General features: G+C 32.5%; 1 protein-coding gene across 7 annotated transcripts in view; it reads right to left on the reverse strand.

Annotated features, from left to right (window-relative positions):
* Nucleotides 1–9,659: 9,659 nt before the first annotated feature.
* Nucleotides 9,660–25,205, reverse strand: part of PCDH15 (protocadherin related 15) — a gene marked incomplete at both ends in the record, with an annotated part of 708,164 nt that continues 692,618 nt past the window's right edge. For 2 of the 7 annotated variants that reach the window (XM_082854334.1, XM_082854335.1), the window contains 2 exons: nucleotides 9,660–10,211; nucleotides 13,598–13,706. In XM_082854334.1, the coding sequence (XP_082710460.1) occupies nucleotides 9,660–10,211; nucleotides 13,598–13,706 (661 nt within the window). Of the gene's footprint in view, nucleotides 10,212–11,760; nucleotides 12,613–13,597; nucleotides 13,707–14,557; nucleotides 14,629–19,737; nucleotides 19,777–21,446; nucleotides 21,466–24,053; nucleotides 24,120–25,205 lie in introns of those variants that run through there. The other 5 variants (XM_082854330.1, XM_082854331.1, XM_082854332.1 and 2 more) reach the window with 4 other exon arrangements.

Raw genomic sequence — 25,205 nt, forward strand, 5'->3', positions numbered from 1 at the left:
TTTAAGCTTGTACAGACTTTTCCTCAGAATCTATCGCTCAAAGAGATACTGCTACTGAGGATATCTTTTATAGAATGAAGTTTAGTAAGTCTGACTATCGCGTACTTAAGGCTAGTGTTAGGCTCAGAAAGTAAATGAGGTTTTCAGAGTGCTAACACATCCATGAGTTTATGACCCAGCAAATGTTAATACTGATTAACCATAAATTGGTTTATTTGCAGTCTGTCTCCACATAGTGTGACTATGTGCTCTCTCATTTATAAACCATCTGTTCTGTTACTGGATTTCTGCCTGGGGTATGTATATAGGCCAAAATTAGGAGAAAAATATATTATCGTAAGATAATTTTAAAATTTACAATTTAAAGAACACATATTTTGTAAAGAATTGCCTTTACAATACGAGAAACAAACTTCTTGTCATGGGAGCTCATCCCCTCTTTTCTGGAGCAGTTGACATGAGCTGGTTTTGCTAGTCTAAGCCAGGTCACAGAAGACAGAGGAGGGAGAGAGGGTTTCTCCAATAACATGACTAAAATTTCTATGAAACATTCCTGGTTGAGCAGTGGAGGCTCTGCAGTGTTACTTCCTGGGCTAGAAGTCCCTTTGTTATAGAGAAAACCTGGTGTCCCTATACTGAGACGATATATACATAAAGCAGTGTGGGTGTGAGTTTCCCTCTGCTGGAGTACTCTTATCTGTATGTCCAGGCTTGAAACCAAAGGGATAACTATGGGGGCTCAAGGAATCCTATGCTTTTAGACACACCTTTACTTATAAGTTGCTTTCATAAAATGTATCATATGTCAGTAATGCATCTTGCACCATGCACATTGCACAACATTGTATCTGAATAATGATCATATTTTATAAAAATCTTTTTAATGAACAATTTTCACATATACTATGAGAGAAGTCTTTTTCTTAAAAATAAATATGAATAACTGTATGAAATGGTCTTGTAACTAAATGAAATACTGTGCATTTCAGATTATATTTACTAAAAGATATAACTGGGAAATGCTTCCAAACAGATGCTAGTCTTCACATCAGTGGCTCTCAGATAGATTGTTGTAAGTACCACCTTAACTATTAAAACAAATTCATTTCCTCTTATGACTTATGGAAATAAATTTAGTTATATTATTCTTGCATCTGGAACATCTCTATTTAGTTCAGGAAGGAAAGCCACTCAAGTGAATTGAATTTGAAATGAAAATAATACACAATGTTGTCTTCTGGAATACTTACCATGTCTGACATTTAATGAACAATAAACAATATATGCTAATAGAAACATTTATCTATTTGGGAATCCCTGAAAGACTTGGCTATGGAATACAAACACTGGCTCTGATTCTTGATCTGCCACTTTTTATCTGTATGATTTTTGGCAAGTCATGTAGCAATTTTCCTTGCTTACAGCTTTTTTTTTTTTTTTTTTTTAATTCTGTTAAATGTGTGTAGGTAAGCTCTACCTCACGGTGGTTCTAAGAAGTATATGAAATTACATGTGATTTACTAGGGGCATGATATTTGGTACACTGTGAATGCTCAATTAAAGTTAATTTTAAAGTGATTATGGATAATTGCTAGAACAAAATTATGATTATGTTTGTGGTTCCAGAACCTGTCTATACAGAGTGTATAAACAGTTATATTTGATGTAGAAAGAATAACTTGCTATTCATACATGGGTCTTAAGCTTTCCGTTTTAACCATCTTGATGCTGGCTGCCAAGGAGGTACCCCATTTTACAGTATACTTAAAAGCTCAGTTAAAACTGGCACTCACGTTGCTGATAGGCTAATGGAAAAAAAAAATCAAGAAGTAAAAATACTTCATATGATGCAATTCCAACATAATCTTTTTGGCATTCTTCTGACTGGACCTATCAGGAAAGAAAGCTTTAAAACTAATAGAAGTCACTTTGGAAAAGATACTTCATAATACTTGTGAAATCCTACTGTAAGGAAACATCCCCCAAATATAAGAATCTCAAAACATAAATGTCCTTCAAAAATGATTTTCACTTTTTGAAACCTTTTTTAGATTATAAGTTTTCCGTGGTAGTTAACCGGTGATTTATAAAAAATAAATAAAAACCTAAAACGTTGCTTTACTTTATTGATAGCAATGTTGTACCAAATGAACTTGTAGCTACCACATTATACACAAAGAGTTGTGTTGAAAAAAAATCCTTTCTTATTTTTCAGTAAAGATAAACATGCCTGGAAATTGGTTATCAAGAAAAAATATTTTGAGACAGGTAAAGTGATAACTAATGACAGTTGTTCAAAACACCTTTTCGGAGATGTAACAAGATTTATGTAATTTCACTGACATCTCTGCAAGATTGGAAATTAAGCAGTCAGATGCTAGTGTGCCTGAGAATTTCTAACATTCCATCCTAGTTGGAATTTGCCATAAAAATATGTTTTCTGCTATGAAACTAAATATTCTGTTTGATTAATATTAGATTTAAAAGTTTGCTTTAAGTTATCCTTTTGTGGTGAAAACCTTGCTTATATTTTTAAATGCAGAGGATAGTTAGGCTTTTCTCTCTTTTTTTCTGTCTTCAGTCTTGATGTCCTACAACCCATGATTAAAGAACTTCTGGCTTCCTTCTTAGTAATCTACATATTTGCCTCAAGCATTTAACTTTTTGAAACCCCAGAGGATCATTTCATGCTAAAAGGTAGTTTGATTTGAAATTTATTGTACTGCTTTTTCCTGTAGGAGCTGGTGTTAAATTTGGTGGTATTTGTTTAATTATACCTGGAAGTTAATCATAAATTATTTGTAAATATAAAGAAATTAGGCTACATTATTAAATAACAGATGTCACAAAAAGCCCTCATTTGATAAATATAAAAACCTTCATAAAGGCTTAAAATAAATATTTGTTGATGGACAAAACATACATATAAATTTTTTCCAAAAGAAAATATATTTAAACTGTTGTTTAGAAGTCATTGTTCCCTAAGAATAAGTAATCATTTGTCAGAAAGAAAGTATAAGTAGAAAAGAAAATGGTACAGGGTGATAAACATGGGAAATAAAAATAAAAAATAAAACAATGCAAATTATTTTGCAAACTAATTTCCAAAACTCATAAATTTAAGACAAAATAAGTTAGGATACTGTATTATTAATTTCTGCCTTCCAAATCAGTATTTTGCATTATCTATAGTAAGAAATAGTATTGTTTAGAATTAATGTTTTAAATTATATTAATATTTTTGAGTTATATTTAAAAATCTATCCTGATAAAGATCTTTTTTTTTTTCCTTTTGCGGTACGCGGGCCTCTCACTGTTGTGGCCTCTCCCGTTGCGGAGCACAGGCTCCGGAAGCGCAGGCTCAGCGGTCATGGCTCACGGGCCCAGCCGCTCCGCGGCACGTGGGATCCTCCCGGACTGGGGCACAAACCCGTGCCCCTTGCATTGGCAGGCAGATTCTTAACCACTGTGCCACGAGGGAAGCCCTAATAAACATCTTTTAACTAGATACCAAAGAACTAGAAATTTTATATCCTGATTTTATATATACAAAGACTAATTCCCAAGATCTTTAAGATGTCTAGCTGATATATGAGAGCACTGAATTAATTGCCCTGATACCTGCCCATCTCTACATGTAGCACAATACTCTTACTGGAACATTGTTTTTGCTTTTTGTTTTCTGGCTCTATTTGTAATAAATGGATCAGCCGTAAATATTTAACTCAATTGCACTAAAATTTTCATTAAAAAGATATTTACACCATTGTAAAGCAATTATACTCCAATAAAGATGTTAAAAAAAATGTTTGCCAAAATTGTTTACAGTAATAGAGTTGAAAATAATTTAAATGTCACCTTGAAGAGACAAATAAAATGTTATATGACAGTGATAGAATACAAGTTAACAGAATTAGCAAAACCTATCATGAATAAATTTCAAAAACATGTTTGAGTTATAAATTAAGCTAAGTGAGATGTAACATACTGCCATTTATGCAAATTACAAATACCATACTATTCATGGACATGTACATGAGTGTGTATACATGTGTATTAAAAAAAAGATATTTAGTTCATGGGACAGTAATTGTTAGTGATTTTAATGGTTAGATCTCAGTGTAAAATACTGTATAATGGCTCTATCTGTGGTATATTTGGATCTGTCCTCCTAAAAGCTGACAATTTAGTTCACAAACTTTTAATTTTTGAGCATATAGAATGCTGTCATTCTGTGAGTTGAACTGTTGTGTTCTACTACTAACAGTAATTAAATCATTATTTGCCCAATTAAAAAAATGTTAAGCATATAAATATGTTTAACTATTACAAGCTTTCCCCCCATACTTTAAAAAATTCTTTGTTTTACTACAGAGAAGCCTAATTAGGAACTATTATAAGTAGGAATCTAATTAATATCAAATTTTAAATTTTATTTATTTTTAGTGTATTCCATGGGTATTTGGTTTCTCAAAGGAAAAAGAAGTCTTGACTTCCATAGGTTTTGCCATCTGATTAATAATAGTAGTTGCAGTGGGCTTCCCTGATGGCGCAGTGGTTGAGAGTCCGCCTGCGGATGCAGGGGACATGGGTTCGTGCCCCTGTCCGGGAAGATCCCACATGACGCGGAGCCTGCGCGTCCGGAGCCTGTGCCCCACAACGGGAGAGGCCACAACAGTGAGAGGCCCGAGTACCGCAAAAGGAAAAAAAAAAAAAATACAAACCATTTTCGTTACCTGGAGGAAAGATGTATTTTCTTATAACTTAATCTACTACTTGGAATAGGTCAGTAAAAGTTACACTGGTGTTTAGCAAGTAAAATATTATAATCTGGCCATATTTATGAAGAATATGAAGAACACTTTCTAATTTTTATTCTCTTTCCATCTCTATATTCCATTATAGAGATGGAAAAATATGTTCAGATCAAATCTCTGATTTTATCTCTTATTTGAGGTGGACGTTATTATTGTCATTTCCCAATGGGGTAAATTGTCAAATGACCCACCCAAGGTCACGCAGTGACAGGGCTAGAATTAACTCATTCTATTAAATGCAATATTTTTCTGGTGTGAGCACCAGAAATACAAAGATGAATAAAATTCTATTCTATGATACGAAGAGCAAAGGGGCAAAAGGCCAAGAATTTACTCTGTATTCGAGACAGTTGTTTCAAAAAACTTATTCTTCCGAATACTGATTGTTTGAGATAAAAGACGATTGACACATCCATGGAGCGGCTGGGCCCATGAGCCGTGGCCGCTGAGCCTGCGCGTCCGGAGCCTGTGCTCCGCAGTGGGAGGGGCCACAACAGTGAGAGGCCCGCGTACCTCAAAAAAAAAAAAAAAAAAGACGATTGAAGTTATTATATCATCAGCTGCATTATAAAGCTAAGGTAAGCTGCATGTATCCAGGGAAATATGAGCATAGCTAGATAGGTGGATGAATAATAAAGATATAAATACACAAATTATGAACCTGAAACACCCAACTCAATCATGTAAAAAGGCATGTAACTTCATATTGACTATAATTCTTGATATATTTATGCTGTCATTTAGCATTTCTATGGACATGCTGACGGATTATATATTAACATCTTAGTGTTTATGTGATTATAAAAATTGTTTTAAAAGTAAGTGGATAGGTGGAATGTTAGAAAACAGTGTTCCACTCTTCTTAGTACTTGGTAACACGTATACCTGAATGAAATGTATCAGAAAGGATGATAGTTTTAAAATACACATCCTTTTTCCACATTGTTCAAAGATAAGAGTTTGAAGAGCAGGATTTTCTTTGTGTTATCAAACTGAAATACTAAACATGTAAATAGGAAAATCGTTACTGATGTTTATCCCCACCTGACAGAATAATGAGGCCATTTTTTTCAAATGGAAATTTATTTTTGAAACATTGTGTAGTGAGTAACAATGCATTTTTAACTTAAATTTTTAATTCATATTTTACATACAGTAACATTTGTTAAAAAAAGTGTTTGGATAAAAGAAACTGGGAGAGCAGTGAATGCGTTGATAATTTTCCAAACTATAGACATTGTTCAAGCCTTCCATATATGTGCTTAACTTATCATAAATATAAAGTAGATTGCAATGAAAAAATACCAATCTAAAAAGTAAAGAGTGTTATTATAAAGATCAAAGTCAACAAATGCAAAAACAAGAGAAGAAAAAATAGAGCAAAAGAATCCATGTTATCATTTGAGTAGAGGAAGAAACTATCAATAAAAAGTAGAGGTCCTCAATATAATTTTGAACCTATCTCTCAGCTTTATCGCTATGTTATTTTCAGGCACCAGTGGGCATCTGCCCTGAGAATGGATTATTAGAACTTTCTGCCTATTTTACTAATTAATTTAAGTGGTATATAAGCCCCACTCATGGCAGAAAGTGCAGAAAGTGAAGCAGAGCAAGAGAAAAAGTAAGGCTCATGAAGTAAAAGAAAGAAAATGTCTTCCCTCAAGAATCAATATTCAATTTTTTCTGGCTCTATGATACATAAATTAACAATATTTTAATAGTAGCTACCATATCCCATTTGGAAGAACCACTTAGCATAAATAACATGTTTTAACATTCCTGTTAACAACGTGGTTTAATAACATGAATGCCATATCACATACAAAATTCAGGACAAACTTTTTTCTGGATTTAAAAAGATGCTTCTGGCCAGCCTACAGTTATCATTCTATGACAACTCTCACAGTTTGTACCTAATGAAAAAGAGAAGTTGAGAGAGAGAGATTAGCCTCTGTGATTTCATGATCTTTGAGTCACAAATGTCCTATGTCACCTCGAATCTATTTTTTCATTTTCCTTGCCTTGCCCTTCATGCCAACAAGGCCTTCTCTTAAAATCAACAGGTTTAGCAATATTATAGTCATATCAGTCTGTTCTCATCTTAACTAGCCAAGATCTGCTGTTTCTTCTGACTGATTGAAAGCTGGTGCTGATTAAGAACCACCACAAAATATTGCTGTACCCATCTAGGAAAAATAACCACCACTTTCTTTATAAACATTTACATAGAAATGTCATTTACATGAAGTATTCTTAAACATACTTGAATGTCTCCCCTGGATTCCACAATTTTAATCCCGAGTCAGAGTTTTATAGAATAAAGTCCTATCAAAGTTACTATTCAATCAGTCCAGATTTATGCTGTTAGTCGGTAATGCTTTTGCTGCAATGTATACTTTACCTCAAAATATACTGAGCAAATATTTGATTTGGCTACTCTGTGTAAATACTGCTTATCTTTAGGTATGTCCACTAACTTAGGGACATATTAACTTCATGATTGTTTTCACTGAAATGGTCAACTTGAAATGGCTGAAATATGTCTGCTAAGTAGCTGGAAATATTTTGCATATTTCCTTGTAAAAACTGAACATTAAAATACAGCGACATCTCATATATCAGGGTATTAGTCTTCTGCCAACTTTCAGATTTCAAGAACAGTGCTCAGATCCCAATAGTGACCCTGAAAAGCTTCTTAGAATCACTTTTGCTTGAATCCACATACCTTATCCCTATCTTAGGTTTTAATGATTTTTCAATAACAAGGAAAACAAAGAAAGACACAAACTTTCTCAGCAGAAGATTCAAAGTAAACTGGAAGATGAATTTTAGAGAGAGGCAGTGACAAAATTAGTTAAATATCACAGCATGAAATTGGAGAAAGAAAAAAAAACCAACATAATCTATATGCAGAAAGAATACCAGGATGCTAATTGAGATGACCCTGGGACATCAGGAAATTATTAACTTATATTTAGTGATTTCTGATTGAGCACGTAGGAAAACACAATATGCTTAATATAACTTCTATCCAAAATATTTTAAACTAAAAACAATTGCTTTGGTGTTTCAAGGAGTAAGCCCTGGAGTTCAATGGTATTAATGGTAATTACTTCTCAAAAGTTAATATGCATAGAAACCACCTTGGGATCTTGTGAGAACATGGATTCTTGTTAAGCAGACCTGGGGGTGTGGGCAAGACTCTACATTTCTAATAAGCTCCCAGTTAATGCTGATAGTTTTTCTGGCAAGAGCGTAGAATGCATTAATTTCCAATGTCAGATAAATGAGATGTTACTGTATTCGATCTCAAATACTTTTTGAAATTTGAAATTAAAACATACTACTCATGTAAGTTAAGTTACATACAATTTGTTCACTTTGGAAATAAGGAAATAGCATTATAATAAACAAGTTTTAAAATATGAACTATGTAGGAGAGAAATAGTAACACATTATTCAGTCTTTCAACCATATAATAAGCGTGCATGACAGAATTTTATTGAAATCTGAACTTGGTCAATACTGTGCAAAATTTGAGGTGAGCTACATCTATAAAATACTAAGCCATAAGAAATTCTGAATTCTTTTAAATTATATTGCTTCATCCTTTTTATATCTGGAGAGAATGCAACACACAAGGCAAGTTTGGGGGATTTTTTTCTGAAAGGATATTTTGTTTTCATTTCTGTTAATGGTGAAACACTGTGCTTTGTTCAATGGTGAAAAATCAAGACTGGGTTCTTTGATTAAAAAAATGGATGGACCCAGGCGATCATTTTCTGGTCTACATTTTATGCACATACTATGTGCATTAAATATTTTATGAATAAACTGGAGCTGGGAAAAGTAAAATACTATAATATGTTTGAAGCTATGAATTTACAGCCTTTATTGGCATTTCACATATTATATAAGTTCTTGACCCTGCCAAATTCCTTTATACTGAGTTAATAAAATATTCATGTTTGGTGGCATTAATGTGAGACGTCTCTGATCTTACTATACCTTCCATACTGAAATTGTGGCTCTAGATGCATTACTGCCTATTTGACCCTTTCTTGCCTCAGGAAGCTTTTGCTCTGATGCTCCAAATAATTATTTAACTTCAAATGGCTACACTAAATTGCCTATTATGATTGGTATGGTTAGAGTGTTTACAGAGTGTGGGGCGCACACCAGGGAAAATTGTAAATGATATTTATAAAAGAGATATGACTTCAAGTGTTGTTTAATAGGTCAACATATACATACGAAAAATTGGAAAAACTTTCTATTGGACAATAAAGAAAATAGGCCCATGATTCTACATAATTTACAGAAGGTCCCCACATTAACTATCACTCTTTGTAATTCAGTCTTTCATTTAAAAAATCAGGATGGTATAGACAGCAACTGTATAAAACTGTTACCTGTAAAATCCTCTAATATAAATTTTTCCCATTTTTTATGAAAAGTAAAATTACATGCACCAAAACAAGTTCTGTGAAGCTAGAGATGAAAAGTAATCTATGTTAATCAACAAAATATAAATGCTTATTTAGTAAATATTATTTCTTCTTTATTAAAATGAAAAACATTTCAAGGCCCCAAAAAACAGCTAAATGTTTAAATGACGTTATATAGTGAATTGAGAGTCTGTCCAAAAAGATATTTGGGAAGAACAATTAGTTGATACAAATGTGAGTGTAAATCTGTCTCTTTTTAAACTTTAAAGCCTACTGTTCAAAGTTTTAGCTTGTGTGCATGATATAAATCCCATACGTTGTTTTCTCAGTGACAATAAAAAGGGCAGTTTATTAAAAACTGAAGTAAAACCAAAATAACTTAAAAAAAAATCAGTCACAGTTTTGTCATTGGTATATGGAGGTTGTTCCAGGGACCCATCCAAAGCTCCTCGTCATCTGACTGCGTGTGGTCACTATGGAAGTCCAGAACCTCCTTGATGTTCTTACTGTCAACCATGGACTCCTGTTCAACTGTGCTTTTCAGCCTGTTCCCCAAAGTCTTCACTGTTGTACTGTCAGTCCCCACGTGGTAAGGGGCAAATGTAACCAGAGTTGGTCTTGTGTTCATTTTCTCAGTAGAAAATGGCCCCTTTGATAATGTGTTCAAGGGGACATTCTCTTCATGTGTCACTGCCAACTTGTCTAGTTTCTTAAAGTGCCTCCCCAATTGAACAGGGGAAGTAACTTTTAAGTTATCGGTGAGGCAGGCACGGCGGGTTCTCACCACAGAGCCATTCTGTGCAATGTATATATTGCCATTGATATTACTGTGGATATTGGGATTGTGAAGACGGTTTCTCTGACATTCAGGAGCACTGTCTTCTCCAGCTGAGCTACTTTCATACTCTCGATCAACAACTAACTTTATCATTCTTTTTCTTGCCCACTGTCAAAATAAAAAAGCATGAATCATTATCAAAGGAATTAAAAGGGTAAAGAGTACAATGCCTGCAAAATTCAAAACCTTTGACAGAAAGCTATCAAAAGTAACAACCCAAGAGGTAGAGGGAAGAACCTTTTTATTAACATCAGTTTCTCTTCCACAAATTCTTCATTGGTTTGAGAGCTTAATAACTTCTGAAAAATTTTGCTAGATTGGAAAGTATACATTTCAGGAAGTACTTGTATTATTTTAGATCAAATTACTGCTATACTATGAAAAAAAAGTATACTGGTTATATTTAAGAATCTGATCCGTTCTTTGACAGTTGCTATACTTTTCAGGAATGTTAAATTGAAAGGAAAAACCCAGCATTATTAGTATATTCTGTTCATGCTAATACTTCCATTCCCAATATTTTAAAGATATTTTTAAACCCACAATATTGTAATTCTTAATTAATCCTCCATTATTAGCCAAACTTTTTGTATAATTTAATGCATTTATTCACTTGAAGTGTCCTGGTTTTCTGGATCATCCATTTAAATATATGTTAACTTAAAAGAAAATATCTTCCCATCCTGCACAATTTATTTTGTAATACACAAAACAGAAAACTAATGATTGTAAATTTTCCTTTAGTAAGCAACTGGAACACAATGGAAATTTTCACAAATTTATTTTTCTTTTACCAATCCACATTAGAAATGACAAGGTGCAGAGGTGAAAAACTCCTTGGTTATTCTTAAAATAGTATTGCCATTTTTGGGATATGTAAAGTACCAACATGTTGCACTAAGTAAGCCATGATTTTGGATTTCCAGATATATATTTCAAAATTATTATGTTACCCAGAAAAAAAATTTATAACTGTTACAATTCAATTTTTTTCTAAATCCACTTTAATTCCTATCCACAACAGAAGGGAAATGGTAATAACTTTTATTTTTTTAAATTTATATCATTTAACTTCTAATATTTGAAACTGCCAGCTATAAACCTAATTGAACATGTTCATGATATTTTTGATAATGTTTGCCATCTGAAATGTACATATATGCAAAAGTAGTCTTGTAGAGATCTTATTTGTTACATATTGTCCTAAGGATTTAAGATGATACAAAACCACTATATATATATATATATATATATATATATATATATATATATATGTGTGTGTGTGTGTCTATATATATATATATATATATATATTCATATAGTCCATTCCAGTAGTCAGAGCATTACTGGCAATACATAATGCCACATTGCATTAACAGAAATCACACTATGAAATATTAAATACTGAGTAACTGATTGTATGTCTTCTGAATTACTAATATAGGAAAGATCAGTCAGATTTACCCTAATATATTCTGATATACAAATCTGTTTGGATAGCATATATATTCACTTCTCTGGCATGCTTCTAAATCTTAAGTCAGATAAGAATTATGATCAATTTCCTCCCCTTCAAGTGTCATTTCAGAGAACACACAGAAGGCACTGCACACAAGAGCACTCATCACTGCAAAACTTTCACCTACTGTGATCTCTTTTAAAGTGCTGTGTTGTAACCTTCTGAGCTTGCTCCTGGAGGCTTCTTTTCGTTTGCCTGCTTGCTTGGGTCATACTCTGGCACCTGAAAGCCCCAAGGACCTCCAGACTGACTTTCACTACTACTGCTACTCATACTTGATTCTGACTCCTCCTCACTTTCCACACCTCCTTCCACTGAAGCTGATTCTGCACTGCCCTCCTCAGTGATGTCTTGAGATTCGAGGTCCGTGGGCTCTTCCACAGTGGCCAGTTCACTTTCCTGTTCTTCTGCTGGGCGTTCCTCCTCTTCTTCCACGTTCCGTTCTTCTGGCTCTTCAGGTAGCTCCTCTTTTCTATCTTTGACTTTCTGGACCTCTTCAGCAATGGGCCTTCTTCTTGCAAGAAAAATGTTCTTCCTTGCCTTTTCTCCTTCTGACTCCGTGGATTCTTCTGATTCAGGGGTAGAACTTTCTTCCTCCTCAGAGGGTGTCTCTGATTCAGACTCTTCTGTCGTCTCAGACTCACTGAACTCGGATTCCTCTTCACTGTATTCAGTATAGTCACTTGAGGATTCCTCCTCTGACTCTACCGTGCTTTCTGTAGCTTCCTCTTGGTCCAGTGTTAGTTTCAAATAATCTTTATCTTCTGCCTCAAGGCGTCTCTGCCACTCTTCATCTTCAAGGTCAATGACGCCTCTTCTATCAGCTAGTCCTCTAACTTTCTTAAAAATCATGGGGAATATCCTGGCACTCTTCCACGTCGTATATGTTGGCTCAGCTGCTGGTGGCTTTTCAATAGTGACAACTACTTCTTCCTCCTCACTAGGCTCTATAATTTCAACTTTTGGTTTTTTAACTTTCTTTGCCTTTTCCTGAAAATCACGAAAATGCAATTGAAGTGTCAGCTGGGGAATGGTTATTATGTGACCATGTCTCACACAAGTTAAGCAAGAGTGAATCTGCAGGCTGACAGCTTCATGCAAGTTATAAAACTGGTTTCATAGAACAATCACACAATTCCCTACTGTTTATCCCCACTGCATATAGGCAGAAGATGTTCAAGGAAATGTAAATTATTTTATTTTAGCTTATACCTTATAATACCAAAATTTAATGCTTTCTCATTTTTTCTTACTCAAAATTTATTTTGCACCTTAGATCAAAGGAGAAAGAAAATTAATCATTACCTCTTCCCTCTCCCATCCCTAGACTTTGATTAATAGTTTTATGTATTTGCTTTAACAAAATTTTAAGCAATCAGGAAATTATGATAGCTTATCTGAATAGCTAATGTAAAATCTGACTATTTGTAAAATTTTGAACAGGGTAAAAGTACAGTGACATTAAAACTTTTTTCTTTAAAATTTTTGGATAAGTATTCCAAATAAATATTTCAGGCAAAGTATAAGAATTGATATAGATGAATTAAATGATGTAATTCCATTAAGAATACTGGTGGTTTTATTTTTCTCTTAATTAAAAGATTGATATTGTACTTTCATGAGTTTTAGGTTTGCTAGACAATGTGCGAGCATTTTGTTTTGCAAAATACTTTTTAACATATTTGATTATAATATCTTTATGGAATAACATTTAGGATTTTATAAAATATAAATTTTATTGTGGCTTTATTCCAAGTGTTTAATGTTTTATAGAAATAAATAAACTTATAAAAAATTTCTTTCTGTAGACAAGGCAATGGAATGGTTAGCGTTATTAAATTGTTCTATGGAAATCAACTACTAAGTGAATAGGATTTCTGAAATTTTGAAATGTTTTGTAGCCTGCTATTCAAATAGGGCCAAAAAATATTATTCTTGAAATATTAATATTCCATTAAAAAATTACAGTAATTACCTCTTCTTCCTCATATTCCTCCTCAGCTTCGCCAACCACCTCACCATATTCCTCTTGTCCAGTTGGTGGTAACAAACGACGGCGACTTCCATATTGAGGCATTTCATACCTGTAACAGAAACTTACAACTTTAAGCAGTTTTTCATTTGATCTGTATAACCATGACTGATCTCTGTTTTCTTCTTTTTCTTCATCATTCAATCAACAGATATTTATACAGCACCTGTTGGGCTCCTTGTAAACTAGTTACAAAATCATAGAGAAAGAACTACAACCTGATGACCAATGACTTTTGCCATAATGGTACCCTGGAATAACAAGAAAAAGAGTTATTTCAGATTTAAGTTTTAGGAGAGACTAAAGAGAAAGGAATATTTTTCCTTGACTAACTGAAGAATTTAGGGCACCAAATTGGTTCTTTCTGAAAGTATGATAGCTTATTCAAAACATAAATTCTCTAAGTTTATAGTAAAAATCTGCTTCAAATGTGATCTGTAATGGTCTTTATTTTCCTCTACTGTATGTTTAGAAAGCAGTTAACTTATGTGTGTAGAACTGACTTTCGAAATGCTTATTTACCGGATTCTAAAGTATGTTTTCTTCGTTTCTCTTGGGCAAATCTTGAGGCTGATTGGTTAGATAAAATATTAAATATCTCATATGAAAGAAATGGTGAATTCAGGAATTGAGCAAATATGTTTGACTTCTATTTCTCATTTAAATAATTTGAATAATTTTATTGCATTTTTCAAGTTGTAGCCAATATCAATATAAACATCAAAACAGAATTCAATATAGAAACATGGTTAAACTTGATTGAAGCTAAAACTAGATACATAACTCATTTTCAAAAATGAAACTGATGAAATGACACTCATAAAAATGCTAGTAATAATATTTAATAACACCTTATTATTCATAAAAATATTAAGATACTGGATAAAAAATCTGAAGATGTACCCATGATCATAACTGTAATAATCTTGTCCATATTCCTGGCCAGGATCAATTCCAGACTCCATGGATAACTCCTATTATTCAAAAAGAGAAATCGCATTTGAAAATAAATTCTTATCACATTTCAGCTCAATGTCAGATTTCCAGACCTAGTATTCGATGACTCAAAACACTGCTGTCAAAATAACTTTAATTAAAAATGTTAGACATATTCAAATATATATATATATATATTTGGCTGTAACTCTTACACAAAATTAAGTTATGCTATTAGAACTGAGGAGGGGGAAAGTAAATTTTGTCTAATGGTAAACCTGTTAAAGATAACAGATAAGCATATCATTTGTTCTTAGATAATTTTTAAAACTATCAATAGACAGTTAATATTTCAGTCTAGTTAACACATTACTAATAGACTTTAGCCTTGAAGAAAATTATAACATTATCTTCAGCACTGTTGCATCATCCTGATAACAATTTTCCAGTATCTAGAGCTCTCCCATTCACCAAATGCTATTCTTATGAAAGGATCTGAAAATCATTTATACATTAATAAAAAATGTGCTAATATGCGATATAGCCCAAGGATATTTACATTTTAAAACTACTGCTAATTCTGAATTTAATTTTTTTAAAGAAATTTGTCAGACAATAGGCCCTTTCAAGGTTTCCAGTTCTAAATTCCAGACAATATTGATTTTTGTCACTCTACACTTATGGAAAGATATTTTTCCTGAGACATACATATAGAACTAGCTTTAAATAACTATTAAGTTCAATTTCACTGTATTTTCCTCTTTAACTCCATTTTAACGTTTAAATAAATTGAACTGCCAAGGTTTAACCAAATTAATTTGCAATGAAGTAAGAAAAGGGAAGAAGGAAAACGTATAGGTATACATAGGAAAACCAGTGGATACTTATTTGTAAGATCATCTGCTATTCATAAGAACTAATTTTGTTGATCCAGGTATAGTATTAGTTAGGAAAAAAAGTCCTCTGTGGACACTAATATATCATTTAAAAAGTGTGGAAATTCACAGCCTGCATGATGGAAATGTACAATAGACTTCACTTGTGCTTTGTTTGGCAAATATCATTTTAAAAAAGTGATTAGTTGCCCAAATGCTCATCAGAAAATGCTATTAAAGATCTGAGTTTTGATTTCTCTCAAAAAATAAAAAGATGGCAACACTGGGCTCATATTTTTACACGTCATGAATTTAGTTGGTGGTACTACTCCTTAAAGCAATCATGTTTTCTCCTGGTTACTGCTGTATTCTCCACCAGACTATTTTACATCACACCCCCAGTCACAACAGGATGCCCCATCTGCTCTTTTTTATTTTTACATTGAATAAACTCTGTTCAATTTACATCACTTCCCTAGATTTTTATAAGTTCGCAATTACTCTACTAAATGTACTCTCTGATGCATTTGCGGTTACAAATACTTTGTGAATTAACTGCAAAGGAATCCAGTTTTGATGTTAAAAAGGATTCAGTTTACCCACAAGATTAACTAAAAGTAATATATATAGATAGATAGATAGATCAGCAATACCATCTTGCATCAAGGACATGGAGCTCTCATATACTTCTGGAGGGATTATAAATTAGCAAAACCATTTGGGAAATGTTTGGGAATAATACCAAAGTCAAATATATGCATCTCTTTTCACAGAAATTCAATTTAGTTCAGTCTATGTGCCCAACATATATATGTAAAATTGTTCACCAAAATGCATCATTTGTAACAGCCCAAAACTGGAACTGATGCAAAAGTCCATGAGATAAGCACACTACTACATCACATAGCAGAGATGAATCTCCCCAAGAGAATGATGAGCAAAGGAAGTCAGGTACAAAATGAAACATGATTCTATATTATTCTATTTATATAAACTTCAAAAACAGACAAACCAATCTGGGTGTTAGAAGCCAGGTAAAAAGTTTTCAATTGGCAGTAATCCCACTTCGGAAAAACCTCATTGGCTACAATATTGCTACTACTGAGCAATAAATGGCTATATTTAGAAGGAACTCATGCCATTTGTGATGACAACATGAAATGAACCTTGAGGGCATTATGCTAAGTGAGACAAGCCAGACACAGATACAAATACTGTATGGTATTACTTATATGTGGAATCTGAAAATAAAAAACCAAATTAAAAGCCAAACTCATAGAAACAGAGTAGAAAAGTGGTTGCTGAGTAGAGGAAATAGGGAGAGGTTAGTGAAAGTGTCCAAATTTTCAGCTATAAGATGAACAAGGTCTGAGCGTCTAATATAAAACATGGTGACTACAGTTGGTAACACTGTACTGTATGACTGAAATTTGCTAAAAGGATACAACTTAAATATTCTCACCAAAAAAATAATTTAAAGAAAGATGAATATGTGAGGAAGGATGCGTTAGTCTTTTCACAGTGTATACATATGTCAAATCACCACAATGGACACTTGAATTATCTTACAATTTAATTTGTCACTTATACCTTGATAAAGCTGAAATTAAATATACGTATTAAATATTTATCTTGGGAAAAAAGCTAGGTGAGTGGTTAGGGAAAGGAGAAATAATATCTGAGTGTTAACATGGAGGGGCTACCGGAGAGCTAGTAGGGCATGAGCATGCTGTAAAAATTCATTTTGCTGCACTATATGATTTTATGTCTGCAGTTTTATTTCCAATAAAAATGTTTATTATAGGAAAAGTTTTATTGTAGGAAGCCAATTCAGACCAATAAGAAATTGGGACAAAGTTAAAGTCTAAGTTTGACTTATTCAAATTTTAAAAATACACGTTTTTAAAACGTATATTTAAAAAATACAGATTTAAAAAATTTAAAAAATACACGTTTTAAAAACATCTATTTAAAAAATACACGTTTCATATTGGTAGGCTTAGACTTCTGAGGCATCCAAAACCCAACGTAATTATACTGGTTTAAATGAAGCAAATAGGTCTCAGAAGTAATATTTAACTACTTGACCAATGCATGTTTTATCTAATACATAGGGAGACTGAGCAAAGACTGCCAAGTGATTTTGAAGTTGAAACCTAAATGTCCATGAATGGAAGAATGTATAAAGAAAATGTGGTACATAATGGAGTATTATTCAGCCTTCAAAAGAAAAAAAAGAAGGAACTCTTGCCATATGCTACCACATGGATGAAACTTGAGAACACTGTGCTAAGTGAAATAAGACAGTCACAGAAGGGCAAATGCTGCATGACTTCACTTACATATGGTATCTAAAATAGTCAATCTCAGAGAAGCAGAAAGTAAAATGATGGTTGCCAGGTGATGGGGAGAGGGGGAAATGTGGAGTTGCTATGTAACAGGTCTAAAGTTTGAATTAAGCAAGATGAAAATGTTTAGAGATTGCTGTGCAGCATTCTGCTTACAGCTAACAATACTGTATTGTGAACTTAAAAATCTAAGAAGAAAGATCTCAAGTTATGTGTTCTTACAACAATTAAAAAAAACAAAGGTTTTGAAGTTGAATTCTAATAACTTTTAGCAATAATGAAAAATATTTATGGAAACATAATGCGACTGAGTGGATTTCAGATTTTAAAAGAATCAATTTACAGACACGTACTTTTTCTTTTTCTCTGAACAGTAAATGAAACTTAGCTCTTGCTAGCTACAATATATATCTGGCATCAAATGACTTTAAAAAATACAATAGAAGGATAGAGCAACTGGGAAAGAGCCCAGGAAACTCAATCATAGATTTAATCTGTCACTCTGTATTCTGTAGGGAGAGACAGGAGCTAGTAGAAGGGAATACTCTGAAGGGTTGGTCTTGGATACTTATACCACCCAGAAAAAAAGAAAATGGAGGAAGGACTTGGTGACCATTAAGCTCCTTAAGTCAGCCCTAAAAAAGAGTGTAATATTGGCCTTTTTTGCTGTTCCACACAGTCCCTGTTGCCATCCACTTAGCAGGTAAATCCTAGAGTTTAGAAAATCATGCTAAGTAGCTTACTAAAAGGTGCTTTTATGGGCAGATCAAATGCTTAATGTTATTTTAAAAATTCATTTTTGCTGACCGCACACACATAGAATTAACCTAGTTTCTTACTGATCAAAGTATAAAAATTTATACTGATGCAAACAAAACAAGAAAAATAACTACCATTTACTGAATTTCTTCCCACTATGTTCCAGTTGCTGAGCTAGGAGCTTATATATGAAATATTACTGCCAACATTCTATAAAAGATGAAATTGATGCTTAGGAGGATACATAGCTTGACTAAGGCCTTGCATCAGGTAACTGGCATTTGGATTTTAACTCTGAGTTATCAGATTCAACAGTTTATGGAGAAGTCTCCATGGAAATTTTTGATAAAATGTATAAAAGTTGAATATTCCTGTCACTGAACCTCCCAATGATTTGGGGGAGTAAATTCTAACCACAAAATGCCTGTCTTTAGCAAAGTTAAGATTCTGTTGTTAAGAAATAGGAATAAAGGAATAATTTTTTAAGTGGAGCTTAGAAAATACTAAATTTTCCAAAGTAAGGAGATATTTAAAATTAACTTTAATATATATGTTTTTTTATTTAGGAAGTATATATGAATAATAAATAAATAAAAATCATATGCATTTATTATATAACTCCAAATATCTTCTTTTCTTCTTGCAGAAGAAAATGTCATAAGCATCTTAAAATAGACATGTGCCCAAAGGCAGTATTTTGAATCACATTTCAATGATCAAAGTCTGTTTATCACAACCCAATTTCTACCTTTGTTATTTTAGCACAGATGTCAGCGTTCTTTCTTCAGACTTTGCCTAACCTAAATCTGATCTCAAGAACAGTTCTGATGAATCTAGATTCACTAAGATAACTGACAGATCAGGTTCATGACTCGCTTCATTTAATGCTTGCTTGTTTTTAATAGGAACAAAGGTCTTATTTATCTAATTCCCAGAGAGTGAAGCTAAAAATTTGGGATTTCAGTCACCAGAAAACAGCAGAGAGGTGATTTGCTTGCTTATTTATTTGCTTATTTGTTTTAATTTAAAACCACCTCTTCTCTTCCTTGTAAAATTATGCCATACTGGCAGCCACCCACTCTGCCCACATGTTAGATGGGCCTCAGAGTCACATAAAGTATTGTCAAGACTCAGTGAAGGTTGAAAAGAAAAAGAAAATTGATACCTCTGGTTTAAGGAGAGAAGGCCTCAGCAGTTGTTGTTGCTGCCAAAGGAAAGTAAAATAGAAAAAGGTTTAGAAAATAATTCAGGTGGAAAAAGTAGATTATCATTGAAAAGAGAGAAAATAAGGCCACAGCTTAAAACTGGTTACCTTGGGATATGATTTATTATTCATGTGATAGCTACTAACAGCATTAAATAATATTTTGACTATTAATGTTAGAACATAATTAATTAATGTGCTTTAATTTCATCATTGTTTTAATTAACATCAAAGCTAATAACCTTAATAAATAAAAATCTATAAATAACTTTTTGGTTTAAGCTTCATAGTACAAAGAGTCATTTATGGTTCTGAAGCACTTTAAGTATCACACAATTCTTTTTAGCAAATTTAACCTTGTTTTAAATTGGCCCTCTTTTTTTCTCCCCGGTCATATTAGGTATAATCATATTATATATACATAATCAGGAAGAAGGGTAGGGCACACAAAATAATGATATGGTTGTAATATATTCATCATTATATTTAAGACATGCTCCCCATTTTTCTTTTTACCAAAATGTGGAATGCTTGAACTCAAGCATTAAGCACGTTTTCAGAAATTCTTTTGTGATTAAAGAAATTGTCCTTCCTCAGTTTTTGCAGAGATCATTTCCCACTGCCCCCCATTTCACCCATATTTTTCAAAAAACAGAGTCTCTATTGATCTGTTTCATGATAACTTACACTTTAACCAGATGAAAACAAGATACACAATTTAAATTTTGGCGTCTCAAGTCTTGAGGGGAATAGTTATACAACATAAATCTTAAAGTAAGCATTGGGAAAGCGGACAGAGAAGTTCAGGGAGATAATCCTACCAATGAACCAACTGTTTGAAATGGCCAATAGAACAACTATTTGACTGAAGGGATAGATTTTCCATGATACAGATGTTAATGAGTTAGTGCAGTTAAGGTATTAACTTAAAGGGGTAGGAAGTTGAAGTTAGAGATATTCTGATTCAATCTGCTAGCTGTTATAATTATTCCTGAAAATCAGTTTTTCTTAAATGCATTCATTTTGATTTCCAAAAAACCTAGGACGTATGAATTCTAAACTGTTAGCCAATTAAGTCATATGCTTATTTCATTCTCTTAACTGAAGAGCTGTATGCCAAACCATACTAACTTCTCAGTGATTCATTGATAGCACCACTTACAGTATTATTCACCAAATACCATTGGCCAGAATGCCCAGTATCTTCTCTGTGGACTGAGAATCAAATTAACACAAAGAAAAGCCACAGCTTTCTAATAGTCTGACTTGTTTTTAACTCTTCAAAAGCTCAAGCTCAAACATGGTAGGAATGAGCCTTGGACTGATTAAAAAAAAAAGTATCTAAATTAGAAACAGTTTCTAGATTAGATTTATAGCCTTAGAAAAATAAATTTGGGGGAATGTCACAATATTGAGAGAGAATAATTCAGGAAAAAATAAATTTATCTTTGAAAAGGTTGGCAGTTGATCTTTATTCACCCATTGAAAAATAGACTTAAAACCCCAAAACAAAGAAGCAACAGATATACAAGAAAATAAATAGCAAAGCATACTTATGTTTTGTTAAATGAAAATACCCTCATTTTGAAAGAATGTAAATCAGTCCTGCCTATAACATAAATATTGTCCTAATAAGCTTATAATGTAACATAACACCATAAAGCCCTTACCTCTGATGTATAACCTCTCCTGCAAGGCAGAAACGAAGAAATCAGTATTAAACATCTTGGATTTTCAGATTCAATAGAATTATAGATAAGGGTAACTTAAGAAAATCAGAGAAAAACTGAGAAGGCAAATTTTTCTAAAATGTTGTCTCAGTGAGAAATATATTTTGTGGCAGTATCAAGGACAGGAGAATCAAGGTTTCATGCCTGCATTATTAAAAATAATTATCACGCCAGACCCTCATTCCATATGAACACCAAACTATTCACAATCTATTTTATCTCAATGGTGTTTAATAACATACCTTGACATACTTTGACTCTGTTATGATCAGTTGTATTAAAAATATTCTACATCATGTCTGTCCTAAACAAGTCTTGATACATGTAAGATACTCATTTGGGGAAAAGATATGCTTCATACATGAAAAACATATTGGTACAGGACAAAAAAAAATATCTCCATGACTAGAACATATTCTTCCAAATGTTTGTAAGATTTTTTTGTCTGTGTCCATTTATTCTAAAAATAATAAATGCGAAATATTAACTGGCCTTTAAAGGTCAATTACATTATTAAACATGAAGTAAAAAAGTTTTTAGAGATATAATAGCCAAACATTCAATATTACCTAAAGATTTATAAAGTTAAATGGACAAGTAAGTGAAACAGTAGTTGACTGTACTTGAGAGGGAAAAAAGCATGGAATTTTTTTCAATGTTGAATGTCATTAATTATGAAGATTTTTCATTTATTATTCATTAAACACTTGACCTAAAGTATAAACCTGGTGCTGTTGACTATGCTATATGAAATTAATAAACAACTGCAATGAAGAGTTATTATGAAGACTTTCTAAAGTTCAGCAAAACAATCTGTAGAAAATTTATTTAAAATATTTCAAGGACTTTGAAAAATAAGTCTGCTTATTTGAATGCATCTTAAGTGCTTAAGGCATTGTTGATTGAAATGGCTGGAAATAATGGTAATATAATGCTTATACATATATATTGCTATCAGCAATTTATACAATAGTCCTCCCTTATCTGTGGTATCTCTATTTGCTACCTGCAGTCAACCATGGTCCAAAAACATTAAGTGGAAAGTTCTGGAAATAAAAAATTTGTAAGTTTTAAATTGCACTCCAATCTGAGTAGCATTATGAAACCTCACACCATCCTTCTCTGTCCCTCCCAGGATATGAGTAGGCCCTTTTTCCAGTATATCCATGCTGTATACACTACCCACCCATTAGTATAGGACAGAAAAGTATATATAGGGTTTGGTACTATCCGAGGTTTCAGGCATCCACTGGGGGTGTTGCAGGGTGCTTATATTATATGGTTCTGCCAATAGAGGAATGATAATCCTAAAGCATTTAGAAGTTTAGACATTTTCATCTTTTACTCAATTTGTATCTTTTAGAGATATGTAGAGTTGAGAGCTCATACTTAGGTTTTAATAATGACTACTGAGTCACATATGTAATATAAAATATCCAATAAAACCTATATTTTATTTTCTAGGATATTTAACTTGCTTCTTTTCATTAGCAATATTTTCCATAATGTAGGAACTAAAATATCAATAGATGAACTATACTTTTTTGTTGAACTATACTTTTTGAAACTTTTTGTTGCTTTTTATTTGGTTATTTGTATTGTTTGTCTTAGCTCAAAGGCAAAAAGTAACTCAGAAAAGGTAAACAGCAGAATCAATATGTGTAGTTATGTCTGCTTTCAATTAACATGACTTCCTATTGATCCTTATAAAGCCATTCATATGATATTGATACGTCGTTATGTAGTTTATATCCAATGTGTAGCTTTCATTTTACATCATTTGTATGTATTACTGTTTACTTTTAACAATACGGATAATGTATGGTAACCTGTTTATGTCTTTTAATAAGGTGTCTAATAATTTCTTGTGCACTAATTGGATCATAATAAATGCAGAATGAAAAAAGGGCATTCTTTTCTTAGAGGTTGGTTGTCAGGTTATGGGGGCTTAGGAGCTGTGGAGAGAAATAATATTTTGGCTTGTATACTCAAAGGATATTTTTAGGTCTCATGTGGAAGATGTTCCAATTGACTTTTATGATGAAGGGAATCTCTAAATATAATGTGTCAGTAAAAGACTAGATTAAACATAAAACATGGCAATGGACGTTTCGTTTGAAAAGTGTAAGATGCAAGAGGGAGGGGGTATGGGAATATATGTATACGTGTAGTTGATTCACTTTGTTATAAAGCAGAAACTAACACACCATTGTAAAGCAATTATACGCCAATAAAGATATTTTTAAAAAAAAAGGAAAGAAAAGAGTTCCCAGTCAAAAAAAGATACTAATAAAATTTTTAAATTATAAAAATATTATAAAAAGGACAAAGTAACAATTTAATAAGGCTATACATACCTACATAAAATTGTTATTTGGATTTCTTATATTTCTTTGGTAATTAGAGATTTCATTATCAAAGAATTCTAAGGAATTATCAAGAAATTTCTTTCACATTTCCAAGAGGTTGATACAAAATAGCATAAACACACACACACACACACACACACACTTGCACATTAAACGCTTACACAGTTGTCAATAATACCTTTTCAGAGTCCGCCAAATAGCACAAGTTCTCATGCATATGACCAGCTGCCAACAAAAACTCCAACTGAAGTTTTTCAGTGAAAGAGAGAAAAAAATCATGTTCAAGAACCCCAGGAAAAAAAAATTACTCTTGATTTGGATGAAAAGAATCTGAAGTAGAGGAACTAATGAAAATAATTAACTTTACATTTTTTATTTGGTATTGTTAATTGGGGATGCCAGATCAAATTCTTGAAGAAATGTCACATAATATGAGTCAAACAAAACCAATGAAATGATGCATTCACTGTAGGGCTCTGAATCTATATTAATATACTTACAATGGCAATTATCAAGCAAGACTTTCCCTATATTTCAGAATTGTGTTTTTCTCTGTGCAGACTTATATCTTCTAAAATATTAAAGCTGAAGAGTATAATAAACAATTACACTTGTATTCAAAGTGGGGATTTCCAGTAAGTAAAATTTATTCCATGTGTGAGATGGAAAAAACAAAGTAATTACTCGATGGTCCAGTGTAGCTTTCATTAGGACAGAAAGATGGTACTTAGCTTAGCTGATGCCTTTAAGAATTTAACAAGTTTAGCTCTAAGATGTAAGAACAACTACAACTACTGAAATTTCTACCTAGAGTATAATTTTTTATTTTCTTTGCCTAAACCAAAGAGGAAAGACATATATAAAACTGGTGACAGTTCACCAGATATATTCCGCTTGATTTCTATTTGAAATTTTTATATTTCATTTACATGCTATAGGCTAAATTTGGATGATTTATCCATAGCAATTAAAAGTAACTAGGAATAAAACTGATAATGCATTTTTCTAAATTTTAATAACATAATAAGCACATTTTATACTATTGATAAACTTAATGGAAATATAATTTTCAACAGTGAAATAACTAAATTCACACTAGATAAAACTTTGTAGGCATTTACTTAACCTTTTGCTGAAACGGATGAGAATTTATTTATTAAACTGGAGATAACTATTATTTTTGAAGGAGAATCTTATGATAAAATTATAATTAAGGAGATGATATAATAATGTGAACAAGCAAAACTAAAGAGCACTTTAAACATTTGTGGGAACAATGAAATGTCTTACAGAAGTCAGCAACTCAAGATTTATTTCCATTATAAAGAAG

This window comes from Leucopleurus acutus, assembly GCF_964270905.1.
Source record: "Leucopleurus acutus genome assembly, chromosome: 14".
NCBI lineage: Eukaryota > Metazoa > Chordata > Mammalia > Artiodactyla > Delphinidae > Leucopleurus > Leucopleurus acutus.